The sequence below is a fragment of the Lepidochelys olivacea genome (assembly GCF_965140295.1).
Source record: "Lepidochelys olivacea isolate rLepOli2 genome assembly, chromosome: 4".
In the NCBI taxonomy this organism is placed as follows: domain Eukaryota; kingdom Metazoa; phylum Chordata; order Testudines; family Cheloniidae; genus Lepidochelys; species Lepidochelys olivacea.
The window spans coordinates 81527182-81545546 of record NC_140414.1 but is presented as its reverse complement, the minus strand read 5'-3'; the positions used below and the strand labels follow the sequence as shown (position 1 = coordinate 81545546).

Here is an 18365-nt window from a genome sequence, read left to right as displayed (position 1 = left end):
GTTTTGGGGATTTGGAGAAATGGAGCACAATGATGATGCCAATAAGGAGAAATCCACTCTCAGTGCCCCTTCTGTGCATATTCATGGCAAACATGCTTCAGACCAGGAAAAAGGTATTGAGAGCTGGTCCCAGGTTAATATGGCTTTTTATGTAAACATAAATTATTCAGAAAAAAGGACATTTATAATTTTGAATGCTGTCTTTTGAATTATATATTTTTTTCTGCTATAATTGTCATGTTCTATGGGAGGTAGCAGATAATGCAGACGAGTGATTCCGTGACTTTTTCCAGTCGCAGAATGAAGGAGGATCAGTGAATCACAGAAATTAATCCATTCACCTGTCAGTGCATATTTGGTCTCTTTATTGCATTTTTATTGCTTTGTCCAGACTAGTTTAATTGTCCCATTCTGCAGCCTACTTTCTCTCTCTCTCTCTCTCTCTCCGGAATTTTTTCCTTTTCTTCATTTGATCCTGTTACTTCCCATGAAATCTTCTTATACCACCATAAGGAACTCTTCTCTGTCTTTAGTGTTTCTAATCTGCAAATAAAGTAGAAGGTGATTATTAGTCCCCCAGAATTACCAGAAATAGGCCCCTTTGTATTTCTCTGTTCTCACTGAATCTCAAATGCTCTGTTTAATATTAATCATTAAAATTTAAAGTTAATTAACATGTTGTTTACTTTAATTGCAAAGCACTGATTAAGACAGTAAATAAATCTAGAATGTAGCCAGCACTCTGCAGCAACTGACTCGATATTTCCCAGGTTGATAACTTGCAATATATCATAACCCTTTAGTTATGATCTATTAGCTAGTTTTCAACTTTGTGTAGTATATTTGCTGTATTATCTTCATCCACTAATTTGCTCATTCCGTCACTAAAATCTAACAAGCTTCTCCTTTGGCCTTTTTCATAGGAATTGTAATTTATTGTGCCTTTATTGTCAGGTTAGTTTGGGTTTTTTAGGTAAATGCCTATCTAAACAGAATGGAGTAAGAGAAAAATCTAAGCTATATAAAGGTAAGTAACTCAACCAGCAATTCCAAAAATTCTCTACCTTTGATTTACTGCTACATTCCTGTTGTTTGACGAGTAAGGGAATAACTAGCATAAGTGAACCTGGATACAAATATGGCTTCTAATACCAAGTCACCTGCTACCTTCCACTGTGTGGAGCAAACGGTAGCAAAATGCACCAAACGAGGGGCCAATCCCATGGCTCTGCTGCATTCTTTCCCTGACCTCCACATTTCATGGCCACTCCTTCACGGCATTGAGACTCCATGGCTGGGAGTGAGTGGAACGGAGAGAAGTCTGGATGCAGACACTGGATTTGGCTTCCTTTCCTTGGATGTGGTGGATAATCTATTTGAAAACCCACCCACATGTCACTGCTGCTTAGAACAATACTTAATTCTTCCTGGCTGCAACCCTCAGGTTCTCCAAGAGGCACTGCAGGCTGACATCGGTTTGGAAGGGTATCAAGGCAAAACTGCCCCCTGGAAGCATCCTGACATTTGTGGGATTTCCATGGATTTCAGAGCCTGGACCCACTGTCATTTCCATGGGTGGAACAAATAGCGCTCCAACTGCTGAACTGGGGGAGAAATTCAGTGACCAGAAACTTTCTGAATTTCCAAATCCATGCACGGTAAAACCCACGTAATTGTAGCCCTCTGTTTGTCTTTAACACAAGCTGCCCTACTCCTTCAAGGAAGGGTAAAGGTTAAATATGCCCTGAAATGTTTAATTGCCAGCTCTTTGTTTTGTCATGGTTGATAAACCAAAAGCTGATTTAGCTAAAATTACAATGTTTAGCTTTGCACCATAGGAAAGGAGTTTACATGTAAGGTCAAGTGTTCAAGTCAACCTGAAAGAATGAGTAGTGTTATAATACTCCTTGTGTTGTGAAAACATGAAGCTGACTAACTGTTGAAATGCTGAAACTTTCACCTCAAGTATGCGCCGCAGTAGTGTGTGTGCAGGGAGGACTTGGGGAGGGAGTTTTAAAAAACATAAGGCGTCGGACTTGCAGCTCTCTATTTGACCTTGACTGCGAATGGACTGAAGTCATGATGGTTTTTTTCCCATCTCCACTGCATTCAGCAGGGTTTTTTAATGAGGCATCTGCAACACGGTTTTAGCAGACAATGTGCCATGTGAAAGACACCCTAATAAGCACAAAACCTGTTATACTTTAAGTTCTGTTCTGTATCCTTGTATGCATTTTTATATTCAAAATGTAAATCCTGTCTGGAAGGGAAGAGAATAGACTCCTTCATCCCATTCTTAAAACCTAAGTAACTAATTTTCAAAGTATATTCCTAGGTAATGAGAGACACTACATTGTCCCCTTTTGGGGGAAATTTTCCAAATACAGAGATACACATAAATAAGGAAAGAAAATGAGCAGTCTGGCATAAAATTCACTTTAAAGTAATCTTTTCTTTAGTTTAAAGTGCTTTGATTAATACTTAGGCTGGGATTTTCAAAGGAGCCTAAGAAAGCTAGGTGTTCAGCTCCTATTGAAATTCAATACGATTCAATACGCACACGATTCAGGATCAATGAGTCTCAACCGGCTCCATGACAGCCTTACCACCACCACTGTGCTTGAGTGCAGCTCAGATGCAGCTGAGAATCCAACCTATATGCAGTATCCATGTTATAAACCCGTTGCACTGAGTCAATAATTTGTAAATAGATATTTTATGCACATATATACTAAGGGTCTGATTTAACCCATCCCAAAAAAGAGGAAAATTTGGATTTAAGGCTGAAATTCTACCTTGAATATGTTTTGCATAAATACAGCGTGGGGAGGGGGGAGAACGGGGGGACTCTATAGCTGATTTAACATATGGTGAACACGAGTTGTGCCCTTGCGTTGTAATATTGCCCAGATATACCTCTGCAGTAGGAACTCCAGAAGGCATTGTGCCTACTCCCAACAAGCACAGAAACTATGCCATTTTTAGTGGATGTAACATACACTCCTCTGTGACTGCAGGACTAGAAGTGTCAGTCATTCTACCTGGGTTGCATCACTCAAAGGGGGTAGGAGGGCAGAGTGGAGCTACAGCCTCATCTTCTCTCTATCCCAGTTGGGTGGTACAAGCCAGAAGCAATCATTGCACTCACACAAGTGCAAGGACTGCAATTATGCCTGGTCCCTAAATAGGCATTGAAGGATGAAAGGCACAGTTTGGCCCTGTATAATTTGGTGAATTTAAGGATTCTTGCACGCCCCCCTCAATTTTTAAATATGAAAAAGTAAGTAAACTATGATATCTTTTGAAAACTCACTTTAGTATTATCTAAGCTATAGTTACCTATTACCATATCTAGGTATTTTACAACAAATAAAGATAGCACCAAACGTGCTTCAAATGACCATATTCTCACAGTTTCTCTTGTTCAGTGTATTGTTTTTCTCCTTTATTCTTTTCTTCTAGTCTCCTACTTCCTCCCTTCTGATTTGTGTGTTGGTGCTCAGATGATGCCATTACTGAGGGAAGGCTTATTAAAGAGGTGGATTTGTAGTTGGAACTGAACACAAGCTCATACTCAATCTAATCTCCCTTGATAGTGTGACGATAGCTGTGGCCAGCCACTGAAAACACTCTGCTAGTCTGCCCCTTGTACTGAAGAGTAGTATGCTGGCCAGTTTAGCTGAAGTGTCCCTGTGGCGTGTAGCTGCATTGGACTCTTATGATTAGGTGCACATTCTGAATGAGCTTAGACCCAGAATGCTTACTGCCCTGTAGACCAGGAGTAGCTGCTCAAATTTCATTTGGAAAGAGAGAGACAGCCAGTGGGCCTGATAGAGTACTGATGTGCTGTGTTCATGGCTGCCTTTGTTGGGAGTAGGAGATCTGCTTCATGTTGCATGCCTCATCTTCTTGGTGGCAGTCAGTAGCTTTGTCTGCACATGACTAATATGTGGATTGTTGGCAAGGTCCTCATTTGAGATAAGAAATGACGTTTCCTGGCCCTCTGAAGATGGTGAAAATGTTATAACTAAAGATGCATTCTGAACATCAATGCACCTTCACTCTTGAATTCTTTGTAACCATATACAAAATGCACTGCTTTAATGGCTCTTGGGAATTAAAGGATTAAAGATCGAATATGGAATTTTTACAGCCTTGGTTCCCCATTTTTCTGGTTTTAGGCTTGGGATGTGGGAACAGCTCTGATAATGGCTGTAATACTTCAGTGAATCAGCATAAAACATAAAAAAGCTTTTTCCTCTAAAAAGGTCTAGAACAGGGGTGTGGAACCTTTTTTCTATCAGGGGCCACTGACCCACAGAAAAAATCAGTCACAGGCCACACACAGCCCCATGGGGATGGGGGGCGTGGAGGCTAGGGGATTCCTCTAGGCTCCAGGATGGGGCCAGAAATGAGGGGTTAAGGGTATGGGAGTGGGCTCTGGGCTGGAGCAGGGGTTGGGGTACAGAAGGGGGTGAGTTCCATCTCGGGGTGCAGGCTCTGGGGTGGGGGTGGGGAGGAGGAGTTTGGTGTGCAGGAGGGGGCTCTGGGCTAGGGCCAAGGGGTTTAGAGTGCAGGAGGAGACTTAGGGCTGGGGCAGGGGGTTGGGATGCGAGTGGGGTGTGGGGTCTGGGAGGGAGTTAGGGTGTGGGAGGGGGTTCTGACCTGGGGCAGGGAGTTGAGGTGCAGGAGGGGGTTCAGGATGTGGGCTCCGGCCAGGTGGTGCTTACTTGCGGCGGCTCTCGGTTGGTGGCGCAGTGGGGCTAAGGCAGGCTCCCTGCTTGCTCTGGCCCCGCACCGCTCCCAGAAGCAGCTGGCATGTCTGACCCCTAGGTGGAGGGGTGGCCAGGGAGCTGAGAACCGGTGCTGGGATGGGAGCTGTGGAGCTGGGACGGGCGCAGCGCGTGGAGCTTCCCTGATTGCCCCTGCGCCCAGGAGCTGTGGGGCTTCCGGCCCGTGGTGTGGAGACTTGCTGTGGGCCTGATTAAATTAAGCCCATTAAATTTCAGCCCATGGGCCAGAGGTTCCCCACCCCGACCAGAAAGATGAATTAAACATTAGGTTTAATCATGAAAAAAACTTTAGATTGGAATCCAGTAATGTATGTTGCCAAGTCTAAAATGATTTATGCAACATATAGTAAGTCGGATAGTGAAGGCAGCCTCCCTGACTGCTGATTGATGTATAATATTTCTTGTTTTTTGTTTATAAGAGATTTTATTTCTTGCCATCTCCTTAATATTTTTTCTGTGATCTGCAACACAACAGTCAGATGGTCTTAGGTCAGTGGTTCTCAATTTATTTGACAAGTCCCCTTTTCTTTGTGTCTGTAGTTGTTCACTCCCCACCCCCCAAAAGTACATATACCGCCACCCAGTTCTGAAGGCAGAGCAGAGAGCAGCAGCAGCTGCTGTCCGGGAGCCCAGCTTTGAAGGCAGCACCATGCCAGCAGCGAGTGAGGGAGACAATGTGAAAAGGGATATTCATCAATATTACTTTTCACTGCAGACTTAGCACCGCATTGCCACCCTGGGGCTGACAGCTGGAGCCCTGCCGCCTCAAGGTGAGGGACAAGATGGGGGGAAGGAGAGCCTGAGCTTGGGTGGCGGGGCTCAGGCTGTTCCCTTTATCCCTGCCTCCCAGGTGTGCACGGCCCTTCTGCAGGAGCCCCAGCCCAGCCACTCAGGTCTGACAGCCAGAGCCCTTTTAAAAAAAAAAAATGCACACACCTTGTGCCTCCCTTGACCCATTCCCGCACCTCCCTCAGGAGGCCCGCCCCATAGTTTGAGAACCACTGGACTTGGTCATTCCCTCTTTATAGAAACATCATATTTAAGACATAGCATTCTGCATGTACTTGCTTATTTTATATAATCTAAATGAAGCGAGTAATTCTTACAACAGGGATTTCCTATTTGTTCATTTCCAAGCTTGTCTGTACGTTACATTGGCTACTATGACAATGCTGCTATTTAAAATTATTTATTTTTGTTATGGTATCATTTGACAATGGGACTGAGAGCCAGGCAAGATGCTGCCTCACTCTGTGGCTTGAAGCAAATCAACCAAGGATACAGTTTACCCACCTGTAAAAATGAAACTATATTTAGTGATGGGCCCAAACAAAACCACGGAAACTGAACGTTCCCAAACTTTAGTGACTCTGATTCTGAATTTCTGTCATGATCTGAACACCTCTGAACTTTGGCAAAGTTTGGATGTGGAGTCACTGACAAACTCAGTATCTCAGGCCTTCACTAATAATAATGCTTTCCTACGTCGCAGGGAATAAGGGGTGAGGCTTAATTAGCTAGTGCCCATAAAGTACTTCAGAGATTAAAAACATTTATATATGCTAAGGATTATTATTATGACAGCAATTATTCATTTGACTGACCATTGCTTATAAATATTAAACTGATAGTTGACTTGTAAAGGCCATTAATGAGTCACAGGTCTCAGTCAATTCTATTCATTATATTCAATAATAAATAGAGGTGTGAGAATAATAAAATGTCCACTACCATTTCGACCCACTGTCCCCCAAGACTAGTGCACATCCGCCTTTGACAAGGTAGTACTTACTGAAAATAATTTTCACATATAGTAATGTTTACATCTTATCCCTCTGGATGTAAGTGGCCAAGTCAGCGGGAGAACTTACTGCATTCTGATTTTCTAAAATTATGCCAAATTATTATACAGAAATCTTAAACTAAGGAAAAAACAGTATTGGAGAAACCAACAGGTAAAAGCAAACACCATGACACACAGTAGAAGGAAAGTGGAATGAAAAAACAAAGGTAATCACATTAAGACTGAATTTGGCCATCTGTTGAACTATTATACAGGAATTTGTTTTCAATTATTTTGGGGCTTGTTTTCCTCTGTTACATTCCAAAAACATTTTATAAACGCTAGCAGGAAACCAGTTCTGAATGCATTCTCTCTCTCTCTTTCAGTAAATTGTCAGTCTGAAGAGTAACACACTGTTGGATATGTAATGTGATGTGTGTGGTAGTCATGTGCTATTGACTACTAATATTTTTCTGTTGATTTTGAAGTTATTTATATAACAACATGGCTTTGATTATACATAGACTGTACAGAATGTTCAGCTAAGGAGCAGTAACTTTTATTGCTTAGATTTAAAGTTATGACTACAAACTGCATTACTATGTGCAGAGATAGTCAGTTTATAGGCAATCAAACCAAATTGCCCACACACCAATGCTTGTGCAAAGCTTATTACACCACTAGAAAGAAGCTACATTAAAGAGAAAGCTTCCACCCCCATTGTGGGACAACTGAACCCAAGGCCAAAGACCCAGCTCTGGGGAAAGATGGGTGTCAGAGTCTGCACTGCTGCCCTCCTCTAGGGATTCCTGCTCAAGAACAACTTTAAAGATCTGTGGTGGTCCCATGAGTGGAGACTACCCAAGGACTTTGCTGAACAAGCAGTTCCCTTGAGCATGCTAGCCAGTGCTGCCTATTCGTGGGTTGCACCAGCTGGCTCCAGTCCTTTAGTACAGCAAGGATTCAGGTGCCTTTAGTCCTCTGACCCTCACCACACACTGGGAATTTCCACTGCCAGAGGCGTTCTGAAGCTTCAGAAAGAGGAAAACTAGGACTGAATTTCAGAGTAACAGCCGTGTTAGTCTGTATTCGCAAAAGGAAAAGGAGTACTTGTGGCACCTTAGAGACTAACCAATTTATTTGAGCATGAACTTTCGTGAGCTACAGCTCCGATGAAGTGAGCTGTAGCTCACGAAAGCTTATGCTCAAATAAATTGGTTAGTCTCTAAGGTGCCACAAGTACTCCTTTTCTTTTTAGGACTGAATTGAATCTAAAGAGAATGACGTAATTCAAAGCATGATCCTGCAAGCCCTGAAATGCAGAACTCACATCAAGGGCTTGCAGGATCAGGACCTTACTGATCATCACTGAGGTGATTTTAAACAAGTACAAGTTTCCAAAACAAAACATAAATAAATAAATTAAAAAAATTCTCAGATATTATAGACCAAGTTATCAGTCTAAATATCTTACATGCCACTTCTGCAAAATAATTTTCTTTCTCATTGAATTAAAAGGCTCATTCTTTAGAGAGGAATAATGGATAAATCTACATTCAGAGTCCAGGACTAGCACAGATGCATAGTGCAGTTTCTCCTTGGGCATGATTTACTTCACACCATCCTGATCCAAAGCCCACTGAAGTCAGTGGAAAGACTCCCAGTGACTTCAAAGGATTTTACATTAGGTCTTAAATGACTAGGCTCAGGACCCTAACTTGGATCAGGCAAGGCAACACTAAATACTGAGCCAGCCAAAAAAATGACCCTTTTAAATCAGAGAGCGTGAAGAAGGAAAGAGAGTGCATTAAGCACACAAGCAGTAAAATGATGCGGTACGTTTAAATACTTCCTTTCTATAAAATACACATAAGATATAATGGGGAAAAAAAGAAGTACAGACTGAACATCAGACTGCACCTTTAACTTTGCTGTTGCAACTGGTATTTTACAGCATCTCAGGTGTTTTCCCCTGTGTAATAGGTATGTGTCTCAAAGTGGCAAAGAAGGAAGAGAAACATGAAAGAATGTAATGTTTTGGGGGCATTAAAACATAAAGGGACAGATACTGTGAAACAAGAAGTGATTTTCAGTGTCTTGATTTTTGGATGCCTAACTTAAGGTGCCTTTTAAAAGGTCTTTTTTTTTTCCTTTCAGAAGTTGGGTGCTCAGCACTTTCTGAAAATCAGGCTCCTATGATGCATCTCAAGATGGGTCTCTGAGAAAGGAGGCACTCAAAATCACTCATGACTTATGAAAATCTTGGCTAACATTCAGATTTTTTTTTAAAATCCTCTGCATAGACACAAAGAAAAAGAGTGATTGCAAGGGGGGGGGAGGAGGAGGAGAGAAGTGAGGCTTACAACAACACTTTCACCTTTTGGAACAACTGCAGAAAAACACCCCAAGGTTCTTTTGATTTGCAGAGCTCAGGAATTGTGCTGTCTGTTTTTCGTTGAGACTTACATTATATACAAACTAAATGAAACCTGCTAGTGAGAAATAAAGATCTTGTGTGTTAGAACAAAAGCAAAACAGCACTATTTGTCTTTTTTATCTCTTGGAAATACCTCTTAATTTATAAAATATGTGAGTCTATTTAGAGACAGAGTGCAATTTAATTTTGAATCTAAACGAAAACACAGTGACTAGCTGAGACTTAAATACAAGGAAAAATCAAAATCACAAAAGAAAATTTGACCACATAAGATTCTTAGTTCTATAAGTTCCACAACAACAATCATAAAACCAAGTTATAATAATGAGCTACTGACTTTACTGCTACTGTTGTAGATAAACTTCCTCAAATCCCACCCTTTCAGCTCGTTTCCTTATTGCAGTTCCCAAATGACATTTCCTATCATTGAGGCATCCTGCTTCTGAAATGTGCATATGTTTCCACAACTGTTTTCTATCTCCATTCATTCAGATGGAACATGTGGACATATCAGGTATGTCTAGACACAGTAAGGGAATGTGCTTGACAGATGTACCTGGTATATTAAAACACCAAGATGGTTGACATTTGGATTTTTGCGGCACCTTAGAGACTAACCAATTTATTTGAGCATAAGCTTTCGTGAGCTACAGCTAGCTCACGAAAGCTTATGCTCAAATAAATTGGTTAGTCTCTATGGTGCCACAAGTACTACTTTTCTTTTTGCGAATACAGACTAACACGGCTGTTACTCTGAAACCTGTCATTTGGATTTTTTTTTTACACTTCTTAAAATAATACATTGAGAAAATTGCTTGAGATGGGTCCATATAAGATTCTGTTTGTTTGCTAATCATAGTTAGTATTGCAGCTACAGAGTAGTGGTGGGCAGACTGAAAAATGGCCATGTATGCCTTCACTTATATCTTATTATACATTGTATGAAACTCACTTCTGTATGGAAGGCCAGTACAAGGCCTATGTGCTATTAAGTCCCACTGAAGTCCTTAAAATAAGTCAGTTACTGGCCTTGCACTGGTCCACTCCATAGGAGTGATATTCATCCTTACTTACTATGCACATATCTTAATAATGATACTGTATAACATTCTTTTGCTTGATTTGAGGGTGAGGGGAGGGGTAAATACTTTTAAGTACTCAAATAGAAAAAAAAAGGGGGGGGGTTCTACAGCAGATTTGATGCCAGGGAAAATTAGGGTTATTCTGTTTACTAGACATCAATATCTGTTGCCAGGTTTGGGCAAAAAGCCCATAGCCAAGATTCACGTTTGACTTTCTTGACCAGTTCAAAGTAAACCAAATATTGATCAATTACTCTGAAATCTCTGGATACTTGGCTGTAATGCACCCTTCTCAGATGATTAGATGAAAAGATTTCCTTGGGTTTGCTGAAAATGTAACTTTGTAATGGTTTTTGGTTATTTTATTCATGCTATAGCATGATATATGATGTACATAATACTGTACATAATTGTTAGCTAAAAAGGATAGTATTTTAAGATTTTATTAATTTAGCTCTTTAAAAGTTTGTGTGCTAACTTACAAGTAACAGAAAATGGTCTCTAGTTCAGCTGAAAAAAATACAGCGTGAATTGAAAAAAGGTCTTAAGAAAGAACGGTTCAGGAACCAGTCCAAATCACCAGTGGCATATCTGATTATCTGCATAAAGAGGATACAAAGCATCTACAATTGGGGATGAGAAGATGTGCAAGATTTAGAACTGCTGGACTCTGCAAGTTTCAGGAATTTTGGCCTCTATCTTGCAGAGAGTTAAGTAGTGATTAACTTTACATTCTGGAGTCATCCCATTTAACTCAATTGTACTACTCATATGCATTAACTTAAGCAGAAGTGTATGTGTTTGGAGGATTGGGGTCCTGATTGCAAAGTCAAAGTACAGACAGAATGAGACTGTAAAAGGAGCTGGGAAAATTCTGAAGCTGGGAATTTAGAATAATATGGGTTGTGTTGTGTCCTGTTTTAGTTTTAGGGAATTAAAAGTTGGTCCTTGCCTGACACTCAGAGATTGGAATAGCTGGATCTAAATACATGTCAACCAGGTAGATTTATAGTAACTATGGAAGGCCTGGTCTGTTCCCACATAAGTTATCATGATTTGGAACTCTGGAATTTTTAACTGTGTAAATTTCAGTTCTTCCCAATTATTAAAGCTCACATTTAAGGTACAGCATTTGGGGGGAGGGGTGGCATTTGCTTTTATTAACAAAGGACACTGGAACACTACTAGAAAATCCTTTACCTAAAGATGGATTATATTTACATAAACATATTCGCACACAGAGACCAATGACTGTAATTAGAAATCATGTTGATTTTAAAAAATCCTACTTATAAAGTAGGAAATGTTACTATTTAAAAAACTTTCTTTCTACAATAGGCTGCCATTATGATGAAGGGTCCTGTGATGTTTAAATTCAAACCAGTAACACTATTTTCATGGTTTGTACAGTGCTGCATTCCCAGAGTACACTTTTTTTTTTTTTGCCTCAGTCCTGTAGTTGGACTGCACAGGCGCAAAGGTCCATTTGCTTAGATCCCAGTGCACAACTGAAAACTTTGTAAAGTAACAGCTGAAGAACATTACATAATTATTCCCATTTTTCTTTCATTCAACTCCCACCATAGTTCCCAGTCTGCTGCTATGTTGGTTTCTGTGAAGAAACTAAAGATTTACCAGAAAGACGAGGTGGGAAAGTTAATATCTTTTATTGGACCAACTTCCGTTGGTGGAAAGAGACAAGGTTCAAGCAACACAGGCTGCTTCTTCAAGATCAAAATAAAAACTCTCTGTTGCTCAAAAGTTTGTCTCTTTCACCAACAGAAGTTGGTTAAATAAAAGATATTACCTAACCCATCTGGTCTCTCTGATAACCTGTTACCAACAGGGTTACACTGCTACAGACTTATTAGTACTTTATAGATAGGGCTTCTGATTTTAGGTTTTAACTGATGAACATCAATAAAACACCCCCCCCCTCCAAAAAAATGAAATTAGTGTTTATCCAACAGTTACTGGAAAAACACTGGAAATGGTTGCTTCCAAGGGCTTGTCCACACAAAGCAGTAATGCGGCGAATGGGGGTGTGATTTCTAAAGTGCGCTAACATGTTGCACATTAATTGGTCAGTGCGAACTAAAGGTCCCTAGTGTGCTTTACTATAGTGCTGTTTGAAACAAACTTGAAAGTGCACTATGGAACATTACAAAGAGATTACTAATTACAGTATGCACTAGTGTATGTTGTATACATTACTCATTACAGTATATACTGTAAAGAGAGCCAAGAAACCCCCAATTTTTGGACATTCACACAAAAGTCAAATTGCTAAAAAATAACCCTGAAAAATGACATTAATAAACTCTGAAAACAGAAGCCCTACTTATCTGAAAAATGTTTTAATCACCTGCAGTTCTGCTTCTACACTATATTTTTTTCTGTATTTCTTTTCCGTTATTTGTTTTAATCTTTATGAAAACTATCTGGCTCTTTGTATCTTAAAATTGTGTAGTTCTTTGTGGCTTCAAAATAATTTCCACAGCATACAGTTGTGATGCTACCGATGATTAAACAGAGGAATAAAACAGATGTACAGAAACTCTTAGGGCCTGATACTGCCACCCTTACTTATGCTGAATAGTTTGTAGTTCTTGAGTAATCATAATGGAATTACTGAAGAAGTAAAGTAACATAACAGTATGGTGGCAGAATCCGGCCCATAGTCACCAAGTTTCCCTCCCCCAAACACAAATACCCTTATGGGGGGTGGGGGGAAAGGAATAAATACAAAACATTTAATACATAAGAAAATTCCTTTAAATGATTTTCAAAAGTTTTCATATGTCAGTAGCTCTTCAATAACATTGATGATATCAAAGGAAAAGAAGTATGTAGGGAATAAAACCCCTTCCTTTCACACACCCAAGACTTAAGCAAAATATGTATCACCTTACTTTCATTAGAAATGTGTGGTTTTTAAAAAGGCTTTATTTTTTAACCACAGCTTCCGTGAAATACGGTACCAATACCCTTCCGATTGAAGGCAGCTTCAAGTCGAGGATTGCTCCAATTCTATTTGAAGAAGCACAGCCCCGAAGTAAGGTATTGGTGACGGTCTCTTCTCAAGCTGGCAAAAATCTTGCTTGGGCCACCGGTTAAAAAAAACAAAAACAAAACAACGGCGCCCCAAATCCTCCTCATTTTACTTAGGCAAAAAAGCCCAGTGACTCCTTTCCAATAATCGACCTGAAGTCAATGGAAATTTTGCCTAAGGCCTTCGGGATTTGTCCATTTGTGATGTAAGCAACTCTAAGCACGGACATCACCGCTGAAGGCTGAATAAAATACAATACATAAACTTCCTAAGGGTTTGATCCTGCAGCCAGTGGTAATTTGGCCTATGAAGAAAGGGAGTGCAGGGCTGGGGCTACAGTAGTGTGGGTTGTTTAATAGGTGCTTGCAAAGCGCGTTGAGATCCTGGCACGGGGCTTAGTCCCTGGCATCAGTTTGAGACCTAGCACCAACTGCCCCCTTGCAGTCAGCTGGCTCTGCAGCCTCCTTGCACCTTTCGGGGCTGCAAAGCGGAGGCGAGTAAGAAAGGTGCGACGCCGCCAGCCGCGGGAGGCAGGTCCCGGCTCGAGGGACAGGCCGGCGCAGCGTGTGGCCCCATCTCGCCGGCTGGCCCGGAGCAGGCGCGCGCCTCCCGTCTCACATTTCCTCAGCCCCGGGAAAAGCGTTGCACGGCGAGTGGCTGCTTGTGGGAAGCGCAGGAGCGGGAGGAGGCAGCCCGAGGGGGGGGGGGGGGGCTCACACCCTTTCCTCCCCGCCCTCCCGCCGCCAGCCAGTCGCTCAGCCTCAGAGGCACAGGCAGAGGGCGCCTGAGCCATGTCCGCCCCCTGCGGCCGCTGCTGCCGCTCAGCTCCACGCGTTGAGGAGGCTCCAGCACCCGGGGCCCCGCAGCCGCTGACAGGCGTCCTGCGAGCCAAGGCAGGAGAGTGAGTTGAGCGGCTCGCTCTCCCCCGCGCCGGCTTCGCCTAGTCCATGGGGCTGCGCCGCGTGTGTGCAGGCAGGGGGCTGCAGCAGAAGGAGGAAGCCCCATTGGTGTGAGCAGCTGCGCTCTCCCTCTCCTCCCTGCCCTGCCTCACCTCCCTGCTCCTGAGCGAGCCCGGCTCGGATGTCCGGTTTCCTGGTGGCTTTTCACCTGGCAAACTCCAGCTAACTTCGGTGAGCAATTGCACAGCGGCCGGGCGCGTTGGGAGCTCCCTTGCTGGGAGCTGGTGCTGCTGCATCTTCTCCATCCCAGGGATTCTGCCGCCTTGGATCTTGGGGGGAGGCAACCAACAAAGCCAAGGAGCCTCACGATTCCCCGTACACTCCTCAAGCTCCCCCCGCCCCGCCACGCACCCACCCTGCCATCCTTGCACAATGCACTTGCTGGGATTATTCTCTCTGGTTTGCTATCTGGCTGCTGCTGCTCTGCTGCTGGGACCCAGGGAGCCGGCCACCGCCGCTGCCTATGAATCCGGGCAGGGCTACTACGAGGAGGAGCCCGATTTGGGGGAAGCAAAGGTAGGTGCAACTTCCATGCCCTTGCCGCAGACGGGACACCCCTTTCTCCGGCATGTGACTCCTGGATCACTTTGTTTGCAAGTCCTTTCGCGGGAGGGGAAAATATTTGAGGGAAATCTTCTAATGTTGTGGTTCTTCAGAAGGCTTTTTGGAGGGCGGGGGAGGGGTTTGAAATGCACAAGTTGGTGGATTGTTGCAGGTGATACAAATCTGTTTAAAATAAATGGAGACACCTGATATGCAGAATTAAAGCCAGAGGCTCAGCTCATGTAATAAGTGAATGTAGCCATCACCCTTGTTGTTGTTGTTATATATGGGTTGTACAGTGTCCTCAGTGCTGTACAACAGAGAAGTAGCCCCACTTCTTGCCCCCAAGGAGTTGACAGTCTAGTTCAGTCCCTAACAAACCAAAATCTTCTGTTATGCAATTGGCTTGGTGTTGGCAGTGAGGTGGATCACTGATATATTTGAGGTTTCTTTGTCAAGGGCAAAGCTGCAGGGTGCCATGTGGGTTTGTGTCCTTGGAGTGGATGCGTGTGGATTCCTGAAACTTTCCGATTTGGATCTGAAGAAGTTTTTTGGATGCATTTCGAGAAGCTGGTGTGTTTGGGAATGATATGGCATGGGAGGCAAATACATAGGAATAATAACAAAAACTGATATTGATTCTATCTTCTGGAGGTCTGTTTTGGAGTTTCTGAAATCCCTAATGATTTACTGAAGGACAACGTGGTTTGCAGAGGGTGTAACTTGACCCTTGAATATGAAAGTGCTGCCCAGACTTACAGTTAAGATTTCAGAGAAATTCTTAGTTTCTACAGGCAGAAGATTCTTAAATTTGTATTCATTTGTATTAGTATCTTCAGATCCTTAATTTAGACTGTAAGTACCTTGGAACTAGCATTATGTCTTCTATGCCTTGTGCAGCTAGCTCCCAGCACTCTGTCAATGCAGAAAAAGAACATATAGTATATGATTGTGTAAGCATATGACATTGCTATGAAGGCTTCAATGTCTAAACTCTTTACTAAATTACCTTTAAGTAGTGCAGTGTTAAAGTTGTGACAAACATATCAATAGCAATAATTACACTATATCTTTAATTCATTCCAATGTGGAAAACTAGACCAAAATGTATTAGTTAACATTACAGAATATATACCTTCACTTTGAAGTTTGCTGTTATTTTTGATCTGTTTGACACAATTAGCTTTATTGAACATATACTCTAATACTGTTTATACAGGTTTAATAGAAGGTCCTATTAGGCTTATAAAACATGTTACAGCATTGACATAGAAAAACCATGGTTATGTATATTTGGTTTATAATGCATATTAGTTACACTAATAATATGTTCAAGCTGTAGACTACATGTATTGCGTGCATTCTTTGTTTTGCATTTCTAAATACATACTAAAATTCGGAATGAAAGAAGTTACTGTGCATACTGTACCACTTTAACAAAGTCTGGACATTTTTATAATCCCTTGGAATTTAGAAATTTATTTTTCTTTAATTTTAAACCCTAAAAATTAGTCAAACTGTATTACGAGCTAAATGCTTGTCAAATATTTTTAAATCCAAGTAATATGAATACAAAACCAATCAACTGGTTTTGATCGCTAACACTATTTCTAAAACTTTTAAATATTTGATACAGGGGAAATGAAATCCTTCCTAGTTAAACTGTATAAACAAGTTATTAGCTCAGAGTGGACTTGATGACTGAGTTATAAACCCATGAAAGTACTTTTTCATAGTTATATTGAAAATGCTGAAATAAGCATGGTGGTTTCTAAAAGTGCTGGAACAACATACGTCTGGTAGAACAGTAAAGAAATGCTCCTGAAAGTTGAATATTGCTGTATGTATACATGCCCATGTTATAGATGATCCATTCTATTTCTTACAAGTTTTAAAGTGATGTTAAAATCTTAAATAGTCACCATTGTGCTGCAGTTTGCAAAAGTACCAGGGTTTAGTGGAAAACTTGGAGCAATGAGGAAACTGAAGGAAGAAAGAATCAGAAATGGGAAGCCAATAGGAAAGCAGGTGTCAGGTGGATCATATTAACAGACAAGATTTTTGTATCTGACTAGAGGTGAGAGGTATAGGGATAGATAGATGCTGTGTTTGTGCCTGGATCTTTAGGGCTTAATCTGGCAAGCTTTAGGCACCTTAGAAGTTCTTACTCCTGAGTAATCCTGTTCATTTCAGTACTACTCCGGTGAGGAAAGTCTGCAGGATTGGGTCCCCATTAACTGTTTATCCTTGTGAGATGAGAGAAGGTTTCAGTGAATTTCTGCAGGAATTAAAAAAGATTAGATAAGTAAACTGTACATAATTATTTCAAGAAAAATATGATGTCATCATATAAGTTATTTACTTGAACTTTCTCAACTCATGGAAAATGAGTGTCTCTTGTCTTCATAGGTAATACTTAGTCCTGCCATGAGTGAAGGGTACTGGACTAGATGACCTCTCAAGATCCCTTCCAGTCCTACGATTCTATGATTTGTATGGGTTAACTGAAATTATTTTAACTTTACATTACATATCCTTTACTGGTACATAGGAAGTTGAGATGAGCTACACTGTCTTTTTCAAAACCTTCTACTATGATAGTTTTGTTCCTGTTGGTATAGAAGTGTACTGTTTTCAATATAGATGACTCAGTGAAAGTTGAAACTTGTCCTAGACATTTGCAGTTAACTGAATGTCAGTTATAGATAAGTAATAGTTATTTTCCATATATTGCTGCCTCAAGCACATGTGGTGCAGCAAGTGGACGCTGATAAGCTAGAGCCATAGTGTCCAATCTTTTCAGCCTGAGGGGACAGTACTTTTGAGACAGATTCTCTTAGCAGCACATAAATAACAGAATCAACCTGCACATCCCCTGCTACGGATTTCCCCCCGAAGGCGTGGAGCTAGTGTAACTAGCCTCTGCGTTTCCCTCTCCACAGCTCTGGCATAGGGGGAGTGACTGAGGCATGTTACGCTTCAAATAAACTACAGCTGACTCACCGTCCTTTGGGAACCAATGCCAGCTGGGATAAGCTAGAACAGCCACTAGACTGCTCTAGTGGCAGAAAATCAGGGAACTGTAACCGGTGGTTGGTTCCCAACTTCTCCACTTTCCCTCTTTTGTGGGGCTGTGCGAGGAAGGCACACCTTTCTTTGCTAAGTGCTCCCTTAGCTTAAGGCAGAACAAGTTTTGCTCCTGTCCTGCTCCTCCTGGGGCTTCTATGGTTCTTTAGAGAAGCAGACAGTGGAGCAGCCTATGGTCTACTCCTCACTCCCCTGTGATCCAGCAGGCCGTCAACAGGGGAGCTGCTGAGCAGTGGTAGTAAGAAAGGGACAGTTGTTGCTCAGAGCACTTTCAGATTACATCAGAATTGATCCTGAAAATGTCAAAAAAAGTGGTGGGAGGCTGCTGGGAAGGTAGAACCCCTTACAGTTTCCAAGCTGATTCCAGTACTTCAGATTAAAATCACAGGCTGTGGCTCAGGAAACATATTTTCAGTTAATCAAATAATTTTCTTTCTAACACAGTTGCACTCGTGGACCACAATTTAGGGTCTTGATTCAACAGTGGCCCTAGCCTAGAGGTAACACACCATGGAGCTAAAGAGAGTTTAAAAAAAGAGATATAAAAAGAAAAGTCTCTTGGTGAAAAATATGAGCTAAAACTGTAGAGAAAGAGGGATTGATAGAACTGAACTCTAAGAGTATGTCTA

The 18365-nt window shown here is 41.7% G+C and overlaps 1 protein-coding gene and 1 long non-coding RNA gene across 3 annotated transcripts in view; one reads left to right on the top strand and one right to left on the bottom strand.

The window, feature by feature from the left end:
- Nucleotides 1–344: 344 nt before the first annotated feature.
- Nucleotides 345–14312, bottom strand: LOC311519571. Its single transcript, XR_014711311.1, has 2 exons — nt 14199–14312; nt 345–543 (listed from the first exon to the last, which is right to left on the bottom strand). It is a non-coding gene; the product is annotated as an uncharacterized lncRNA (long non-coding RNA).
- Nucleotides 13865–18365, top strand: part of VEGFC (vascular endothelial growth factor C) — a 145023-nt gene continuing 140522 nt past the window's right edge. The window contains exon 1 of one of the 2 annotated variants that reach the window (XM_084626201.1): nt 13865–14277. Coding sequence is in view for 1 of the 2 variants with exons in the window: in XM_084626200.1 (XP_084482326.1) it covers nt 14479–14622 (144 nt within the window). In the remaining variant the exon portion in view is untranslated. Of the gene's footprint in view, nt 14623–18365 lie in introns of both variants that reach the window. The other variant, XM_084626200.1, reaches the window with a different exon arrangement.